Source organism: Entelurus aequoreus, linkage group LG07 (assembly GCF_033978785.1).
Source record: "Entelurus aequoreus isolate RoL-2023_Sb linkage group LG07, RoL_Eaeq_v1.1, whole genome shotgun sequence".
NCBI classification, from domain to species: domain Eukaryota; kingdom Metazoa; phylum Chordata; class Actinopteri; order Syngnathiformes; family Syngnathidae; genus Entelurus; species Entelurus aequoreus.
In genome coordinates this window covers 65,908,026-65,929,731 of record NC_084737.1, presented here as the reverse complement: position 1 = coordinate 65,929,731, position 21,706 = coordinate 65,908,026, and the positions used below count along the sequence as shown (strand labels likewise).

General features: G+C 41.9%; 1 protein-coding gene across 3 annotated transcripts in view; it reads right to left on the bottom strand.

Moving 5' to 3' along the window:
- The window catches only part of rerea (arginine-glutamic acid dipeptide (RE) repeats a), a 312,621-nt gene that overhangs the window by 133,689 nt on the left and 157,226 nt on the right, over positions 1–21,706 (bottom strand). For all 3 annotated transcript variants that reach the window (XM_062054272.1, XM_062054270.1, XM_062054271.1), the window contains exons 2-3: positions 19,136–19,640; positions 179–249 (exon numbers count right to left, since the gene is read on the bottom strand). In XM_062054272.1, coding sequence (XP_061910256.1) covers positions 179–249; positions 19,136–19,496 — 432 coding nt within the window. In that variant the 5' untranslated portion in view covers positions 19,497–19,640. The remainder of the gene's footprint in view (positions 1–178; positions 250–19,135; positions 19,641–21,706) is intronic.

Sequence of the window (21,706 nt, the reverse complement as noted above, 5' to 3'; positions counted from 1 at the left end):
GCTATGCAAAACGAAGCTAAAACTGAACTGGCTGCAAAGTAAACAAAAACAGAATGCTGGACGACAGCAAAGACTTACAGCGTGTGGCTTTGGAGACTCGATGGTATGTTTCAGCACCTCAGAGCAATAGCGTGAGCGCACACAAACAAGACGGACAGACAGGAATTCAGCTACTCACCAGTTTGAACTCTTGAATGCTACAAATGAAGTAGGGAGTGTTGGGTCGGCGACTCTCAATGTACACACAATCTGCATGAGAAAGACCAAAAAGAAATAATTTTAGGAAATGGTGTTCACACTTTCTGAGGAATTTGTTATTTTTGATTCAGTCAAACTTAGTGAGAAATTATTTGGAGTGCTGTTACCTCTGCTGAAAAGACATTTTTTCCTCCTTGAGTCAAATTCAATTGGAATGCGAGTAATAGGATTAAGGACTTTCAGCGCGCTACAAGGTTGCCTTTCCAAAGAAAACATTACGCCCAAGGGGAATTATGCTATTGTTCCACTACGTTTATACACCAGTGAGCAATACCCGCGGTAACCCTGCCCCGCCCCCAGCCATCAGTCTAACCTGGTTTGACAAAGTTTGACAATATATACATATCCAGAGCTGCAAAACAAAAAGAGGAAATCCATGCCCTGTCAAAAAGTGTGCAAGGAAGGTGGTGAAGAGGCCTGCTGTCAGGCTGTGCTTGAATAGGACTTTCAGGGTATGGCCTGGTCATGAACCACCCCCGCCTACCTCTCACCGTTTCCTGAACAAAAACATTTACACTGCCGTAGACAAAGTACAGCGAGCCACTTCAGAGAAGAAGAAAGGAAGAGTAGGTGGGGGTTGACGAGGCTAATGATGGATGCTCCACCTGGTGCAATCCTTTCCCTGCACAAGCTGATGTCAAAATAAATATTTGTCTTTATTAGAGCTGGACATTTGACTCAATGTTCTCAAAGCACTATGATGAACGGCTGATTAATTGTTATGATTGATTAAAATTAGATAGATAGATAGATAGATAGATAGATAGATAGATAGATAGATAGATAGATAGATAGATAGATAGATAGATAGATAGATAGATAGATAGATAGATAGATAGATAGATAGATAGATAGATAGATAGATAGATAGATAGATAGATAGATAGATAGATAGATAGATAGATAGATGGATAGATAGATAGATAGTACTTTATTGATTCTTTCAGAAGAGTTCCCTCAGGAAAATTTAAATTCCAGCAGCAGTGTACAGAATTGAGATCAAATTGAAAAAGTAAAAAGTAAATAATGGGGGTATAAATGGAAATAAAATATAACATATAACATTAAGAATAAAAATAAAAAGCAACAATAAGAATAAAAATATAACAGTAGAAAAATAAGAATAAGATTAGTCATGTAAATCACATTAATTATAAGTTAAAGGTTAAAATATCTAAAACTACTGCTATTTTACAAAAGGAAAAGGAATTGCTAAATGAAAAGAAGCATTGTATATTTTATATAAATCACAGATCTGACATTTTGCATTGAAATGTGGGGTAGTGCCTGTCAAACATATTTCATATTCCAAGCATTTGGTGTTCTGACTTTGTGCACCGGCCGTAGACAATAGCCAATAAAAGGGCTCCGCTTGTAAATCATCACACTGTGCTTCCAATCAAAATCATTAAGTGTCTGTATAGTCAAAATGAATTGTGAACAACAATGTTTATTTCCATCAATTGTATTTTGAATTCTTTAATGCCTCGGGACATCGTATTGAATGATTTTTTTATGTCATTCAAGGCATTAATTTTCAGAAAATCCCTATAATATTTATACTGACTTAATGCTTTTTAATGACCGACGAAAATCCTGTGCTTTAAAGGGGAAGTGCACTTTTTTGGGGGATTTTGCCTATCGATTACAGTCATCATTTTATTAGGATCCTAAATATGTTAAAAATGTTAATGGGAGTCACCGCTGTAGCCTTCAAAGCCCTCCATCAATGTTTTGTATACACACTGCAAGTCTATATACAGGTAAAAGCCAGTAAATTAGAATATTTTGAAAAACTTGATTTATTTCAGTAATTGCATTCAAAAGGTGTAACTTGTACATTATATTTATTCATTGCACACAGACTGATGCATTCAAATGTTTATTTCATTTAATTTTGATGATTTGAAGTGGCAACAAATGAAAATCCAAAATTCCGTGTGTCACAAAATTAGAATATTACTTAAGGCTAATACAAAAAAGGGATTTTTAGAAATGTTGGCCAACTGAAAAGTATGAAAATGAAAAATATGAGCATGTACAATACTCAATACTTGGTTGGAGCTCCTTTTGCCTCAATTACTGCGTTAATGCGGCGTGGCATGGAGTCGATGAGTTTCTGGCACTGCTCAGGTGTTATGAGAGCCCAGGTTGCTCTGATAGTGGCCTTCAACTCTTCTGCGTTTTTGGGTCTGGCATTCTGCATCTTCCTTTTCACAATACCCCACAGATTTTCTATGGGGCTAAGGTCAGGGGAGTTGGCGGGCCAATTTAGAACAGAAATACCATGGTCCGTAAACCAGGCACGGGTAGATTTTGCGCTGTGTGCAGGCGCCAAGTCCTGTTGGAACTTGAAATCTCCATCTCCATAGAGCAGGTCAGCAGCAGGAAGCATGAAGTGCTCTAAAACTTGCTGGTAGACGGCTGCGTTGACCCTGGATCTCAGGAAACAGAGTGGACCGACACCAGCAGATGACATGGCACCCCAAACCATCACTGATGGTGGAAACTTTACACTAGACTTGTCCCAGAGTCTGGAGGAAGACAGGAGAGGCACAGGATCCACGTTGCCTGAAGTCTAGTGTAAAGTTTCCACCATCAGTGATGGTTTGGGGTGCCATGTCATCTGCAAATCGACCAAACACTGTAAGGTTGGGCCTTCCAGGGACAGCGCCACATGCCCTGCGGTTGCCACATCAGACCAGCCATTCAAACGTGCTGCCAGCTGGACCTGGAGGAGGAAGGATTCAATAGAGCCTTCTCCACTATAGTGAGGAAGCTTTGGAGTGGCGATGCTTGGACTGTAGTCATCCCGCAGGGAATTTGTGTCCACCATCACCGCAGGAGAGGCACTTCTTCGCTCCTTTCAACACGAGGCGCACTTCTTCCATCTGGTTGAGCTTCCAATCTTGTCCCATCAAGTGGATGGGCCTCCCGTCCACTAGGGCGGCACAGGTTCCTCTCATTTACTTGGTGGTGAGGTAGTTGAGCCTCCAATCCACCAGGGCGGCGCTTGTTTCTTTCCTCTTCCTGGTGACGAGGTAGTCGGTCTTCATCCGGAAGTGCATTCTCCCAGCACTTGATGAGATCCTCAAGCTTCTTTGAGAAAGCCATCCCACTTCTGACACCAATGTAGCGTTGAACGGGTTTGACAAATGTCTTTGCTTGAAGATGTCAAGAAATGCTGACCCAATGAACGATCGGTTCAACTTTTAATGATCAAGCCAATTTTAAACACACGCACACAAGTGAAAGCACAGCATACTTAGTCAACAGCCACACATGTCACAGTCAGGGTGGCCGTATAAAAACAACATTAACACAGTCACAAACATGCACCACACTGTGAACACACACCAAACAAGTAGACAAACACATTTCGGGAGAACATCCACACCGCAACACAACATAAACACAACAGAACAGATACCCAGAATCCTTTGCAACACTAACTCTTCCGGGACGCTACAATATTGATCATGATACACACAGCACACTATGCCTGTATACAAATTGGTGTCCTACCACATTGTGTTGTATATTACAAACTGAATAGCGATTCAGCTGCTGACACCAAAACTAGCTTATCTCTTGCCATAGCTAGCTCACGCCGTCCCAAGACGTTGTATTACTACGCTAGAAAAAGAGTTGCTCAGTGTTTGCTCATACAAAAACAATGTTGCTACAGCTTGGTTATTTTACAGGTTACGGAACGTAAAGAAAGTATCGTTGGTGTTTTTTGGATTCATCAAGTGATTTAGCCGCAGAATGGACTGGTCCCATTAGCTGCATTGCTAGGCCCCAAAAACGAGCCCATTTTTGCAAATTAGAATGCAAAAATACTAACATTTTTGTCTTCTTGTCTCTCATTAAGATTGCAAACGATAAACAAAATCCCATAAAACTGCAGTTTTCTTTTAAGAGACAAACAATTAGATCTATTCTATATACCTGACTTATATCCATCCACATACGAAAGAGGCTTGGGTCGGGTATGAAAACACATTGACATGAAAAAATCTGATATGGGCAAACAAATTGGTATTGATCTGCAGAGGCCAAAGATATTCAATTGTGCAAATTCAACCTACAAGCTGTTTTTGATTGATTGATTGATTGAGACTTTTATTAGTAGGTTGCACAGTGAAGTACATATTCCGTACAATTGACCACTAAATGGTAACACCCGAATAAGTTTTTCAACTTGTTTAAGTCGGGGTCCACTTAAATTGATTCATGATACAGATATATACTATCATATATACTATCATCATAATACAGTCATCACACAAGATAATCACATTGAATTATTTACATTATTTACAATCAGGGGTGTGGAGGGGGGGGTAGGATATGTGCTCTATGCTCTCTTAAAACAGAGTGATCAATATATTCTCAGGGGAAAATGACACAAAAGTGTTTTTACGGTGCGTTCAAGGACCCCTGAACAGAGTAGAATGCCACAACACGCGCCAGAATACTCTTTTTTATCAATGAATGAGGCATAAGAAACATGCAAAATAGTGGGCTTTCAAACAGTGGGTCTATTTAATTTAGTTTGTTTTTTTTAATCCAAAGATTTCAGTGTGTGTATATAAGTACTTTTTGAGCATATTCAACAATACCGCAGTAACGATAACCAAAAATGTTGGTCACAATAACCGTGATAGGAAATCGTCATACTCTTACATCCCTAGTATAAACATTATAATAAAACATTTTATGCAAAAGCTCCTTTTGGCTACTGATGCATTACCTACATGCAAAGTGAGTAATCGCTGAGATGGACCCCCAAAAAAACATAATTTCAAAAATAATTTTAGGAATCATGTTGGCCCTGCGATGAGGTGGCGACTTGTCCAGGGTGTACCCCGCCTACCGTCGAAATGCAGCTGAGATAGGCTCCAGCGACCCCCCGCGACCAAAGGGACAAGCGGTAGAAAATGGATGGATGGAATTTAGAATCGAAAAAAAAAAGAAGAAAAATAATCACAATTCGGATGTGAATCAATGTTTTGAGCTACCCTAATGCATTGTGCTCCTTCATGAGACAACATTTAAAAAACGACACAAGTCTCAGTAATATTTCACCAGTATCATTAAAAAACATGCTGCTCCATGTACAAGAACCAAAGTGGGCTTTCTCTTACAAAAGGTGTGTGCTAAGCATTTTCAGTGACAGGCCACGTCAGTTATTTATGTATTCGCGTCAGCTGAGTCATTGATGTGGCTGTGCTTTATCTTACTGCTTTGCAAAAGGAAAAGAAGGGTGGCAAAATATATTAAATGGCCCTTACAGCCACCAGGCCATTTGTAGAAAACCTGCTGTCTATATAAGCTGAGAGCTCATGTGACATCACAGGCTTTGTTGTTGAAGAGGGCGTGTGCGCGCGTGCGTGTGTGTGTGTGTATGTGTAACCCCAGGGTGGGCTTGTTATCGACTATGGGCTGAATGAGCTGTTTGGAAGAGGGGTGGGGGTGGGGGGAAGGGAGGGGGAGCAGGGGGTTATCGCCCTCGCTGGCTTTGAGTGATGCATTATATTTCCCCCATTCTCGCCTCCCCCACACGTCCCTGGAAGTCATTTACAAGATAGCATGAATGAAAATATCCATCAGTACTGCTGTGTGATCTGTGAGTGACACGGTGTCTGCGTGTGTTGAGAGAGACGGCCAAACGGGGAAGACGGCGGGGAGGGAGGGGAGCGCGAGTGAGGGACCGAGAACAAAAGAGACTAATCTGAGCGAGATGACATGTTATGTAGGAGTCAAATCGGGGGGAATTAGGGTGTACTGCCCCTTCACCTTGCCTGCACATTCATTTAGAGAGGCCAAGATTACATCAACAGGCGTATATACTTGAGGTGACAGAAAGAGTAAAAAAAATATATATATATGGCCGGTGTGGTGGGGAAGGCATCTGCAGTGTTGGCGCTAGGAATTTTCAACTTTGCTAACTTGTCAGCCACTTCTCCAAGAGACTCCTTTTGAACACTTCTCGCACATTAACACTTCAAAAGGCACATATTTGCCCCGTCTGTTGACCTGCAAAGTATGTTTTTGGGGTGGAGGAGTCTGGTCGGCTGCTGGTTAGCTTGAAGCTAACAGCTAGTCTGTCTCCATCCTCGAACGATGTCGATACAGCGGGAGATAAAAGTGAAGTTGCCATAAACTCACAAAAACTAAAACAAGTCATTTACTGGAGACATGGCACAGGATAAAGTTAAAAAGGTTGACTTTACACTCACCTTAGTGTTTACCATTAAGTCTTTTTTATGACATCCCCTCGCGGTAAAGTTGTTTGAGTGCAAACTGAGGCAGTATTTGTCATTGATAAAACCTTCGGCGAATTATAATTTACGACCAATAAAAACGCAATAAACGGGGACGGAAATTTGACCCAGCAAATATAAATAAAACAAAACACAGGCGAAAAGCGTTAATCGATAAAATAAAAAATAACAGTAAAAAATTAAAATTTGCGCGTCTAGGGGACGCGCGGTTTTCCGGAATTGCGCATCCTTTCTGATTTCAATGCGTAAAAAGACACAACAAGTGTGTTAACGCCAACACTGCATCTAGTTCATTCACAGTCAGTATCTGAGCCCATTGTGTGTCTAAAATAGGGATAATTGTCACGTGGGGGTCGCATCTTTATGCGGGATCGTTCCTCCATTGCAACACGGACAACTCCGGACGAAAACTTAAAGGTAGGAAATGATTTATTAATTATAAATCATACAGTATACAGCAAGACAGAAAACAAACAAAAGAAAAGCGTGCCGAACGCACGGGAAGCTAAGGCTAACACTTAGCACAGGAGTCTAGAACGTGAAATACATAAACGTGACTGTTGCTTACCGCAAACAAGGAAGCCAGGACGAGTGAACAGAAAGGCAGGCTTAAATAGTGTCAGTGATGGCAAACAGGTGCGCGTCGGGAACACAAGCGGCAGGTGAAAATAATAAGTAACCATGGTAACAAACTCAAACATGGAAGTGCAACCAGGAACTAAAGACTTCAAAAACTAACAGAACTAAACTAAACATGATCCGGACCACGGATCATGACAATAATAAACTAAATTGTTTTCCAAAAAGTTAAGGACCGGGGCCGCATCACGATTATTTTTATTTTGTACATTCTGGAGAAGCAGCGTCCTCTACAGGAGACATTTGATTGATTTGTCAGAATGATAAAAGCGTTCTGCTGTTTTTAAGGACCTTCTGCAAAAAACTTAGTCAAAAATCCTCTTGATGACAGCACTCTATGCTGCAAAAATGTGAGACTCTTACAAGTTTTTTTAAATGTACTCCTGGGCCACCAATTGAATAGCCTAGAGCTACAACGATTCCTCGATTAATTTGATTAGAAAAAAAGCATCCTTTTGTATTTCGTCGCTTTGATGATTTGTTGAATAAATATTGTATTGCTCAAGCGCACAGGAGCAGTGCACCTATTGGTAATCTATCTCGCTTGCGTTGGCGGTGATGTAGCCGGTGTGTGTGTGAGAGACAGAGGTAGGATGGCTCAAAATACAACAACAAAGTGGAAAGACAGCAAAGAACTGAAAGCAGATGAGAGGTTTTGCGATCATTTCAAACTGAAAAAGACACATCGTGGTGAAATATTTGCACTGTCAAACACAGCTGGCATTTCACAATAGTACTACATCAATGATGCAGTACATTACCAGAAATCCTCCAGCATATTTAAAAAAAGCAACCAAGCTGAAATGAGCTAAAAGTCTATTTTGCATAACATCTTTTATTCAAACACATGTGATAACACATTAGATGGCAGTATTGTCCTGTTTAACTTCTCCGTTCATGATGAGTATATCATTTCGGCCGCCATGTCTGTAATTTCCTCGTTCTTCTGCTTCGTCTCCTTGTTGTGTGCGCAGTTGTGCACTCTATAAAAGCCCTAGATGTTATGACGTCTTTGGGCAGGCGAGCTGTTTATATTGTGGGAAAGCGGACGTGAGAACAGGCTGTCCCCACTCAGTCTCAGGTCCGCATTGAGCTGGAGGGGGCGTGGCCTCCAGGTCCGGCTGAATACCGGGAGTTTGTCGGGAGAAAATCTCTGCCGGGAGGTTGTCGGGAGAGGCGCTGAATACCGGGATTCTCCCGCTAAAAACGGGAGGGTTGGCAAGTATGACTAATAGTCTGCTTTGCCAGTCCAAATGCATTCGCCGTTTTCCTCGACGGCCAGGTAATACAAAGCACACGCTACCTTTTATATCACATCCACGGGAGCTTGCATTCTCATTGTCTCTCCTTCGACAAATTGACAAAGTTTTTTGCTAAGTAGAATCACAGCTGACCCGGCCGGACATTGGAAAGTTCTCTTGCCGTCTGAGATGTGTTGTATCTGAAATAGCTGCAATCGCTTTCTCTTAAGGTATTCATGTGTGATTTCCACAAGCGTCTATACATGTAGAAGGAGAAACACGGGTATGTCTAGATGACTCGCCTTCATATTTTCAGTGGTTAGCTCCGAGATGTGAAACCGCTTTATTATGAAGCTGGCTGTGGTGTATTCTTTCTGACGTCACTTCCTGTGTAGGGCGCGGTCTTTCTGGCGTCACTTCCTCTCCAAACTCACTTTAGTAAACGATCAATGAGTCCATAAAAAGCTAAGAGCCGGAGATTCAAGAATTACACGGCTGACTTACCCGTGTAAAAATTTGTAAAACGCTGGTTTAGTGTGGCTGAAACGGGGCTAAGGCTAAATATTTATTTGTTTAAGGGGTTTAACGACTTAGTGTAGACATGGCCTTAGATACATTGTCACTTAATGTATCATACTTTGTCAGAGCATTTTTATTTAGTTTGGTTCTTTATTATCTAATACCTTCATACGTCTTCCAAACACACTGTTAGGAATTTGCTCTGTCCTGTGACGTCTGCGGATATTTCCACATATGGTTGGAATATCTCTGAAGAGCCTTGTGCTAGTACGCCATTGTAGTCAATAAGCTCTTTTTCCTCTATCCTCTTGTTCTGGGGAATACCGGCTTGTACATGCACATGCATCCTCCGCTGTTGCCTTTTCTTATTGAAAGTTGTGTATAGTTCTAACTTATATTTGTCAGTAGTGGGGTTGTACGGTATACCGGTACTAGTATAGTATCGCAGTACTAATGAATCAAAAAACATCTGTGCATTTGGGTTTCCCCGTGGAAACAATTGATGCTGTGGTGGGGGGTCTTACTTTGTGGGGGATGGGTGGATTTTTCTTACTCTTATTTTAAGGGGAATGGAGAGCGTGGTGTGTGCAGGGACAACCACAGCAGGGCCTTTGTGGTCAAGTGTTCTCACTTCCTCAGTAGCTATTACTTTGCTTTCTTTCACTCTCCTCCACCCTACAATAAAAGCATCACACCGCTCACAACCAGGCTAGGGACGTGTAGGATTTCAACACATGGATATAGATAATAAAAAAGAACCTGCTCTGCGATTCTCTAATTATATTGTCACTCCTACGATCAAGCCACAGGATATTCGATGTTATTACCTCCACACACAAACACACACACACACACAACAATTTTCTCTGCTTTGGCTCATTGTTCAGCCAGCTTTTCTCCTATGGCTGCCAGGCGTGTCTAATCTAAAACACACCTCGTCTCGGCTAAAGAGGTGTGTCCTACGCTCTCTGTTACCGAGCAAATAAGATGCTGTTTAATTTGCTGCAGCGTTCCAGGGGAAGGGTGGAGGAGAGGAGGGGGTGAGAGGCTCTTGGATAGCGCCAGGATATATTTCTTGTAGCGAAGCAACACCAGAAAACTGCACCAATGCATTCTGACAGTGTTTTGTAAACAGTGACTGAATCTAGGATGCGTTATGTCTTTGGCTATTTACGCAGACATATTTAGGGAAATAACAGCGTAAATAATCAACATAAATAGCACAATTGAATGCACAAAATTAAGCTTGATATTGTCATGCAAAACCAGGGAGGTTCCTACTTGTAATTTGGTTCTACCGTAAAGAGAAAAGCAGACCGTTCCTCAGTACGTCTCCAGGCACTAAATTACAGTTTGATTAGCTTCGGCAGTAAATAATGTAGTAAATAAAGATGGCTGTGTTGCCAGAGAGAACTGGTTTCCAATCACATAGCATGTGTGTGTTATTCTGATTTTTAAAAAGGCAAACACGTTCAGATTAAGGCGTTTCCATGTATCGTCCAAATCTCAGTGGCCTAGTGGTTAGAATGTCTGCCCTGAGATCGGTAGGTTGTGAGTTCAAACCCCAGCCGAGTCATACCGAAGACTATAAAAATGGGACCCATTTCCTCCCTGCTTGGCACTCAGCATCTAGGGTTGGAATTGGGGGTTGAATCACCAAACATTATTCCTGGGCGCGCCCACTGCTGCTGCTCACTGCTCCCCTCACCTCCCAGGGGGTGAACAAGGGGATGGGTCAAATGCAGAGGACAAATTTCACCACACCTAGTGTGTGTGTGAAAATCATTGGTACTTTAACTTTAACTTTTTTCCAGATTATTTATTTGAGAAATCGTACTAACTTAGTGCATGGAAACATACTGTATGATGTGTGATGAATTTGGCATCTTAATCAATTTGTTTTCCCAGCGGCTTTTACACGAGATCCATCCATCCATCCATTATCTACCGCTTGTCCCTTTTGGGGTCGCGGAGGGTGCTGGAGCCTATCTCAGCTGCATTCAGGCGGTAGACGGGGTACACCCTGGACAAGATGCCACCTCATCGCAGGGCCAACACAGATAGACAGACAACATTCACACACTAGGGCCAATTTAGTGTTGCCAATCAACCTATCCCCAGGTGCATGTCTTTGGAAGTAGGAGGAAGCCGGAGTACCCGGAGGGAACCCACGCAGTCACGGGGAGAACATGCAAACTCCACACAGAAAGATCCCAAGCCCAGGATCTAACCCAGGACCTTCATATTGTGAGGCACACGCATTAACCCCTGTTTCACCGTGCTGCCTTAGATCAAAAGTTACAAAATAAAACGGCTGTGCAGAAAAGCAAGGTTTTTATGAAAGCGTTGGCACATTTGGCGTAAAAATAGCAAGTGAGCCTTGGATGGAATAAATGTCCTCTGACTGACATCCAGCAGTCTATCCCCCTTGAGTGCACTGATCCCAAAATGAAATGGCAAAAGGAATGCAATAATGGAGCTACAGGGGTGTGAGGGGACCAGCAGGCTAAATGAGACTCAAGACGAAAGAGGGCTTCCTAAAACATGTACTTTATTTGGACATTCATTTTGATGTAAACTGGGACTATGGTGTTTTTGTGGTTGCCGTGGTGACATTTATCCACCGACTTTGCAGCTTGTTCTTTGGTGCTATTGTTACTGTTCAGAGTTGTGTGAAGTGCTTGCACAAACATGGCTGTACACGCTTTTACCTTAATAATGATGCGTTCCTAGGTTCCCAGGGGCATTGTCGTGCTGCTAGTTGCCGTTGTTTTGTTCACGAAAACCTTTGATCAATTTAACTGAATGGACTATGAAGCAGGGATTTAATGGAATAATCAATATTTTTGCAGAAATCAAGAAAAAAGGTGTTCAGTCACTCCATTGCTGCTTCATGCCAATTCCTGCTGGGTTGCCCAGGTGCGTTATCGTTCCTTCCTCTCTCTCTTACTGTAGCGCTTGTCCAACAGCTCTCCCTTGTTCAGACTAGAAAAGGAGTAGGGAAATACCTAACTGGTCATAGTGTCGTCCCCTTTGCAACAGGGCAGACCTACAGCTGAGAGCTCCTAAGGGAGAACAGAGGCTCTTTCACCCCCCTCCTTCTCCTACTCTCAGCAAACCCACACTTTCTCATTTAGCAGGCGGCAGGTGGTTGAATTCCACTAAGAAAGCCATTTTCCCAGAGACTCCACTGTGGGAGAGATACAAGAGAGCATAAGGTTTTTTTTCTTGTTTTTTAAACAGAGGCGTGCAGAGAACGCTGTTGTGTTTCTATTAAAGATGACTTCAAGGGCTTGCCCCTCTTATTGGGCTGACTGGAATACGCTAATAGATCAAAAAACATAAATTGACGACTCCAGAACATGCTATGCTGTTCTGACTCTAAACCTTAACTGGCCCATTACTTATCGACACCTTATAATGGTTCAAAGTAATTGATTCAATACTGTAACGATAAATGGTATTACTACTAAACGACGATACAACTCTTGACGAGGGCTGTGGCTATGGATTATTTTAGTAAGCAAGTAATCAATTGATCAGTTTGTTCCACTATTATGACAAAAAAACGTTATAATCTCAATGTGTATTTTAGGGACAATAGTAGAAATAAACAAATATGTTATTGCTTGGCATAAACTTCATTCTTTTTTTCTAATAAATGCATTTAATCAATAATTAAATTTAACTTTTAACACATGTCCACTAATTTAAGATTTTTTTTTTTTAAACTATCCGCATTTTTCCAACCGCTACACAGATCACGACATCCACACACCACGGCCCTCATGCGCTCTATTGCAGACGCCGTGCGGAAACTATGTCCGCGTATTTAAAATTCCGGGCACTCCTTTGGGAGTGGGTTTTCTCAATTTTTATTAGTTACACTAATAAAACGAAAAATTGAAGCAATAGAACATAAGTCGAAGCTTTGTTCTAATCGATTATTCACTGCAGCCCTACTTTCGACGGTAAGTATTTCAGTTTTAGAATTAAAATTACCGTAAAATCGTGATTGATAACCCAACTTTGATAAACTAACGGATCTGTAACTCTGTTTATATACTGGAGCCGCAGGCTAGCCTGCTAATGGCTAGCTAGTTTGAATGCTAACATGAATATAAGAGACATTAACGTCTTTCTCCATGAAATATCATACCCCAATCAAAACTTACTGGTATTTAAACACATTCCCTGCATCATGAAAAAAACACTCTAAACCTATACAGATAAAAACGGAAGAAGATAAACATATTTAAACACTCAAATAACAGTGATGTTTTAAGAAGCCAGAACCGTATTTAATATTTCTTGTGCCAAGCAAAGTAAGTTATGTGTTTATTTATATATATTTAAAAGAAATTTTTTTTTTTGAGCACATTTAACAATACCGTGCTAATAATGATACCTGTGATTATTTTGGTCACAGGACCTGTGATATGAAATGTTCACATTGTTACATCTTTATTCCATTGCACAAATAATTTTACTGACTTTACAATGAAACAATTGCTACTGTATCGCTACAGTACTACAAAACAAGATTGTACGGTTTGTTGCTGGCCTCGTAACAGATGTGTGTAAACATCACTTTCCGATGGCTAACATCTGTGCTGGACAATAAGTTCACATACTTTTAGCTCATTGGCTCGCATAGCTCAACTCAACTCTCAAAAAGTGGAAATTTGTGGAATGCACAGGCAGGGTGCACCGCTGGACAAGCTTTACATTGCTCTACAACAGTGGTGTCAAACATAAGGCCCACGAGCCGGATCAGGGCTGCCAACAGGTTTTATCCGGCGCGCGGAATGAGTTTGGTAAGTATAAAAATTTGCCAAAATGTTTGAATGAAAGAAACTGCTGTTCTAAATGTGTCCACTAGATGTCGCAATAGCAATTCTTTGTGTCTTTGTAGAATATGCTACATATGTTAAAAAAAAATAAACCACATGATATAAAATGAGCAAACTACAGAAATAACATCCTGTAATTTGATTTTGATATAATTTTTTTGATCTTGATAGATTGAAAATTAACACCAACGAGTTGACTGATGAACATTATCACATAATTTAATTCAAAAAGTATAAATAACGACAAATAAAGATAGAATACTATTAACTGCAACATGTAAGTGTAAAATAAAAAATAAAAACATTATGATTTGTGCACTTTCAGAATGTGCTTGTTCTATTTTTAAACAAAGAAAACAATCTGAAGTTGTCTTTATTTTTAAGTTACTGTGCCGTGATTTTACCAGTCGGGCCCACGTGGGAGTAGATTTTTCTCCATGTGGCCCCCGATCTAAAATGAGTTTGACACCCCTGCTGTACAACATTTGAACTTTAACGCTGATAGTCGTGTCATAATACAACTCTTTTATTACGGCAACTTTGTGAGTTTGAGCAAATCCGTAAATTTTTTTCATTTGTGCAAGGTCGCTGTCCTCATTCTGGAATTTAGATGTCAAGGTTTGCTTCGTTTAAGTACACCCTAACATTTTTCTAACCTGGTCCAAAGAATACTTTCACAATACTAACTACTCATGATGTTAACCGAGTACAGTACGTGCCCTGATGGCGATACTTTTCATTGTAACAATAATGGCAGTTCACACGTTCCCAACAGGAGTAAATCACTGCCAACAGTTGGTAGTATGAGGAGGGCTAGAAAAAAGGGGAGGAAGGTACGGTTAACCGTGTGTCAGACATGCTCCTGGTGCACACAGCGTACAGTGTGTGTGAGTTTGCTCACATGACACATACAGTACTCCCCTGAGTTCAGTGGTGGCTGCAGCAAAGAGCGCCAGCTGTCCACATGAGCAACTCCACTCGACACTCATATCCACACACACAATGTTTTTCCACAGGCGAGCTTGCAGTCTCTCAGCTTTATACGCGCTGTCACAACACTAATCTGCCTCTCTCGCTCTCTCTCTCTCTCTCGCGCGCTCTCTCTCTCTGAGGGAACTTACTAAATTAAATCAATTCTTGTCTTTCTATGAGCCAAAGCCAGCCCACGGACACTGTGGCAGCCATGTTGTATGACATACAAGGAGTACAGAGCCAGAAGGGACAGGCAGGTGGTTTCCATTAACTCTCACCATTTTAAACCAAAGGCATTTAGTGAGTTCGGAAGGAAGCAGGCATGCTATGGAAGTCTGCCAACTGCAGCACTCGACAGTTCTGCTGTAAACGAGAGAATAGACAAGTGTGCATGCTGTATCTGTGTTATGCATGTGTGTGCCAGAGATAGGGCCAGACCTGTGTGATGGTTTAAAACAGTCGTCCCCAATCACTGGTCAGTGGATCGATTGGTTTTGCACAAGAAATAAAAAATAAAAATTTGTTGTTGTTTTTTTTAAAAAATTAAATCAACAAAAAAACAACAAGATACACTTACAATTAGTGCACCAACCCAAAAAACCTCCCTCCCCCATTTACACTCATTCACACAAAAGGGTTGTTTATTTCTGTTATTAATATTTCTGGTTCCTACATTATATATCAATATAGATCAATACAGTCTGCAGGGATACAGTCCGTAAGCACACATGATTGTATTTCTTTATGACAGTCATGTCATAAAGAAATACAATCGTGTGCTTACGGACTGTATCCCTGCAGACTATATATATATATATATATATATATATATATGTGTGTGTGTATTTTACATCTGTTTTAAATGTTATTTTTAGTCTGTCCTTTGCCTGTATTACTTTGTCCTTCAACTGTGGTTGTTTTTAAAGGGCTTTATAAATAACGTTGGTATGGTATGGTATGGTAAAATTATTTTGATACTTTTCGGTACTTTTGTAAATAAAGGGGACCACAAAATTTTTTATTATTGGCTTTATTTTAACAAAAAATATTAGGGTACATTAAACATATGTTTGTTATTGCAAGTTTGTCCTTAAATAAATTAGTGAACATACAACACAACTGGTCTTTTAGTTGTAAGTAAGCAAACAAAGGCTCCTATTTTTAGCTGCTGATGTATGCAGTAACATACTGTGTCATTTTCCATTCTATTACTTTGTCAACATTATTAAGGACAAGTGGTAGAAAATGAATTATTAATCTACTTGTTCATTTACTGTTGTGGACCGGTACTTTTCAGAGGCGGTATAGTACCGAATATGATTAATTAGTATCGCGGTACTATACTAAGACCGGTATACCGTACAACCCTAGTACGTTGTATATGTATAAGTGTTCCTGCTAACTCTCCCCAATGGCCACATATATAATCTCCAGAGAGAGGATCGATAAACTGAGTTTGGGGAACTCATGAATCGTAGGAAATGGCCTGAGGAAGGGGAAAAAGCTGAGCCACAGGATCATGGATCGATTTGGATCGGAGGTGTTCTGCCCAGCAGCCGAGTGTACAAATGCTACAGGACAGGATACCTTTCGTGTGCACCAGTATGTGCAAGACTCCATCTCTAGAACAGTAAAGCTAGTGTAGCTGCACAACTAATTCTAGCCTTTTCCATCCAGTCGGCTCTAAGCCGCCTGAACCCGTCTCACAGGATAGAGAGGCTAAGCTGTGAGGGTGGCGGGAGATTGTGAGTGTGAAAACTATTTCATTACTAGCTCACTTTATGTGAGTTTGTAGGCCCTCCGACATAGAATCAATCCAAACACAAAATATGTTTTTGTTTTATGAAGTTGAGCTTCCATCCTAATCTCTCTCCCATATTCTGCGGCTGTGCAAATCCCTCACCCAGGGTGGTCAGTTTTACATATTGTGTGTCACTAGACGGCTATAAAGGGATTTAACATTTAGTAAAGCATAATCCATCGCAGGCTTTGTGCCTGCCTAAGCTGCGCACATCAAATCTGATTGCAAGAAGGCTGACTAGCGAGCAGGAGGAGGAAAACATGCACTGCACTCACACACGGGGCTTATCATTTGAACAATGAGCAGAGGAGACAGCAGGAGGTCAGTTACTGAGGTGGAGGATCTTCTGTGTTGACAATAGGTGGTAAATTGCATACTAGTGTGGCGGGGATGGGGCCACCGCTGGCCACTCAACCCTAATGGAAGACAGCCTAGCAACTAGAGTGTGGAAGAGCAGGAGGGGAGGGGGGACAACGTTGTGACACCCAGGCAGCTCTCGACCTGTCATGCTAATTGAAGGAGAAGACAGGAAACATAAATATTCCCCATCAAGCGGGCACCGGCTCTGCTGTTCGCTCAGATGTGGAAATATAAATATTCGGCAGGGCTAATCCACTGAGACGCTCGACTTTGTTTATGTGCCTTTTGAATGTTTCATTGATGTGACTGACTGCTTAGGGTTTTTTTTCCTTCTAAATCCCTCTTTCCCAACCCCCACCGTCCGCATGGTTGAATTATGAGACAAAGCCTTGCTGCTCTGTCTATTAAACAAGAAAAAAAAGGCTGCAATGGAGTCTGTCGCCGATTATTAGACAGAGAGAAGAGAAGCTGGTGAGGTTGCTTTTTTAAGGCTCCCTGTTGATACCAAATACATCATTTAGCCAACAGTTGAAAAAACTATTTACGTGTTGGAGAGAATTACCTAACATTGGCTGTTTAATATGCCAGCAACGTGGGCCCCCACTCCACCCTACTACTTGACCTTTTAGATAAATGAGACACGGCAGCTATGATTAAGGTACATTCTGGATTGTACAGGGCAGAATACAGGAGAGCTAGTGTGGCTTTTCTTTATCATCTACTAATCTGCAGGTAAATTAAAGGGCTAGTTTAAATCAAAGGTTCACAATTACAACTCTCAGAAGGAGGAAGCATAATTTGGCGTCAGTATAAAGTCATCACTGTGCCTTTCGTCACTATCGCATCAAGTGAAGCACCACTTTGCTTTATTGACTTGGCCTGAGACAAAGTGCTGGGAGGGTCAACTTGGAATTGATTGTATGATGCATTGGCCTTTAGCCTGAGGTAGTACTTGTGGTGCTGTTTGGCAGTCTGTCAGCAGCAAATTGTAAAGGGCACAACTTTATTCCTTTTTATTTCCAACCCAAGCGTATTAACAACAATATGAGATAAAAGGAGTGAGAGTGGCGTGTTATTTAGGTCGTTTAAGATTATCTTTATGCAAGGGAATTTGATGAATGGGGATGGACTGGGTTTACTACATTTACTCAGGCTATGTCTACACTAAGCCGGATAACCCCTGAAACGAATAATTATTTAGCCTAAGCCTCGTTTCAGCCACACTAAACCAGCGGTTAAGGTCCCCCTCCTCGGACAATTTTTTACACGGGTAAGTGTGCCGTGTATTTCTTGCATCTCCGGCTCTTAGCTTTGTATGGACTCATCGATCGTTTACAAACAGAGTTCGGAGAAGAAGTGACGCCAGACAGACAGCGCCCCACACAGGAAGTGACGTCAGAAAGAACGCGCCACAGCCAGCTTCATAATAAAGCGGTTTCGTAACACGGAGCTAAACACTGGGAATATGAAGGTGAGTCATCCAGACATGCCCGTGTTTCTCCTTCCGTCTGTACAGACGCTTGTGGAAATCACACCTGAATAACGAATATTCTCGAATAACAACGAGAATGCAGGCTCCCGTGGATGTGATAAAAAAGGTAGCGCGTGCTTTGTTTTACCCTGGCTGTCGAAGGAAAACTACGGAAAACGGCGTGTGCATTTGGACTGGCAAAGTAGACTGTATCAGTTATTGTCCGCCATGTATGTCGCGGACTCAACATCTAGGTCCAGAGTATATAAAGTCACCAAAAACGAATGGACAATGAAGGCAAAAGAGGGAGGAGACCAGATATCTAGATCCCTAGTTTGATTGATGTAAAATGTTTTTATCACATTGTTTACGTGTCTAATAAAGATTTGATTAATTTATGATGTCTCAGGTGTGGTTCACTACAATAGGGCCCCACAGCACACTGGATTCCAGTTAATTGAAATACCACAACACTGGATATTGTTCAGATAAGTTAAATTTAAGAACTTGCACACAAAGCAACACTGGATGTGACTATGACGTGCACATTTTCCACGCATGCGTATTAGGTCGCGTTGCGCTGGCGGACTGAGGGGGTCTTAAACGGGGGAATTGTTGTGTGTGGACACGGATAAGGTTAGGTGGGATTTATCTTGGATAACGGGCCTCAGTGACCATGCCAAAATGACGGCCCCCTGCCGATAATTAGATTAGACGGAACACGGACTCACCTCCTGGTCTGTAAACAACATCGTCTTCTGTGATGAAGGAGGTGATTTCTCCGTTCTCTGTGCGCTCATAGCGAGACTTCTTCTTGGGCGTCTTCTTCTTGCCCTTCTTTCCGGCCTCCTCGGCCGTGCCGCTTCCTCCGCCTGTGCTACCGTTGTCGTTGTCCTCATCCTCGCTGTGTTCGCTCTCTGCATAGTTCTTAGCCCCGCCCTCAAGTGTACAACTGCGCCTCGGCCTGGAGCTTTCGCTCTCGCCTCGATCGCCATCTTGTCGCCGAGACTTCCCGGACTCTCGCTTGTCCCGGTCCCGATCTCTGTCTCTGTCCCGCTCTTTCTCCCGCTCCTTTTCTTTGTCAGCCGTCATGATCCGCCACGTGCCTTCCTCAGTCCTCTCACGGCTGGGCCTCCGTGAAAGGTAGACTGTGAGCCTGGGCTTCAGTCTTCTGAATTTACCAGTCAAATCCAGGGAAAATTTGGCCACACCAACAACCCCAGTGTTTCAGAAAAGCTGTAAAATGACAAAAAAAAGGAAGAGTGAGTGTCATCTTGAAGTTAATCGTTTGTGCATGAGGAATACAAGATTGCTCCAAGAAGCCTTACAGCCGGGGAGACTAACAACAATAATTGCTGCCAGCACCCTGCACAATAATGAAGACTTGTGAGAGCAACTTTATCAAAGGCGCACAACCTCGACACATCTCAGAGGAAGATATTTGTACCCTGTAAAAAGAAAGTATAAACTATATATAAATGGAGGTCGTAGCTTACTAACTAAAACAAAACATGAAGGATCAGGCTTGCAGCCAATAAATCTGTCTTTTCAGTATAAACAGTACAGGAGCAAACAGCACTGACAGTTAACTGGCAAGCTTCTCTGCAAACCATCTGCAATGACACAGAATTTCATATGGTGTATTTGTGTGTACTCTGGCTTACTGGGACGGCGACTCACTCTGAGCCACAGTCACCGCTGTGTTAATGTCAAATGACAGCTCTGGAGGGAAGAACACAGCAATCCAGTGGATAGCAGGGAAATGAGCCATTTTCAGCCATCCTAAAACAAGACTTGTTGACAATTTTTTGGTCCCCATAATGAAAACCTCCCAGTTAAAGCAGCCCGACCCTTTGATTTCACCTGCAAAGATCTTAACGCAGGTCCGTGTTTGGCCGCTTCATAGCCACGGCGACTAATGAACAGGAAATAGTTATCGCGCTCCCCAGAGGGATAAGGCAGCATGTGTTACCAAGGTGGTGACTGCAGATTGGAGGGATAGGTAAAGTGAGAAAGCCAACATTTACAGTGGGAGTTGTGGAATATGAGAAGCACATACACTCGTACACGCGAATGGTGGTGTTTGGTGACAAGCGTGCTCTAAGCAGCGGGTGCTGTCACTTTGTGAGCAGACGCCAACTGACAGGGCAGCTGCTCCTGTTGTCGGCTTGCACACAAACACCGGGCCTGATTAAACCGCAGCCTAGTCACAGCCTCCATTAATCACTTAATGATGAGTTACCACGGCGACCACCGGGCCGCCGGGACACTCACACACACGCTAATGCGCACATAATATCGGAGGGCTCGAGAGTTTGTTAACTTCGACCCAGCCACCGTGAAGTGACCGTACAGAGTACCATGTCTTGAAAAGTGTTAAGAACATAAAACATCGGTTATTTCTGTATTGATAGTGCCACTCTAATCCTGAGGGCCGCCAGAATCTGGTGTATGAGCAAACCACCTCTTCCCTCGTTTAATCAGAAATATAAGCCTCTTCTAATGAAACTAACGAGGACTCTGCATGGTTGCCATTTGAGAGGCTTTGAAGTTTGAAGACGCCATAGGCCTACTAGTAAGTATCTTTACAATCCAAGCGCTATTAGTTTTCACCTGGCTTCACTTTTAAACAAATTATGTGTGTCCACTTACACAGCCTATTTGTATAAAGTAACCCTCAGAGCGAGAGAAAAAAATATTTAGTTTCAGAGCGTATGCACACGAAGCCACATTGTATAAGGCTTGGGCCCACTTTTACACCTAGACTTCTGCATGTTTGTCTGTTCTGATCTGTGCTCAGGTGCAGAATACTTGCTCTCCTTTGACACAATTACAACAGATGGGCCAGGGCACGACATGATTGTATGCGTGGGCACATGCCGACATGACTGTCATGCAGTTGCTCCACGTCAGTTCTTAATGACAATGACACAAAACCACATTTCATATTTGAAAAAAATAGGCCTCATCAAAATAATCCAGAATTCAAAACCCACAGCATGCTCACTTACCCACAAAAACATTTCTGTGGGTAATAAAGATGTGTCATAAGGATGGATGGGTGGTATGGCCTAATGTCTACATTGCGATATATATTGCACCACAATATATTATATGGCATTTACTGTAAATTATAATAGAACCTTTTCAAAACAGGTTACCAAGGCTCCTAAATTGGCTGCTGACATACTCTATGCGGTAACATGTCATTCACGGTTGTATTATTTTCACCAAACTCATAATAATCTATTTAAACATTTAGTGTTAATATCTACACTTCTGTTAAAATGTATAAAGCAATC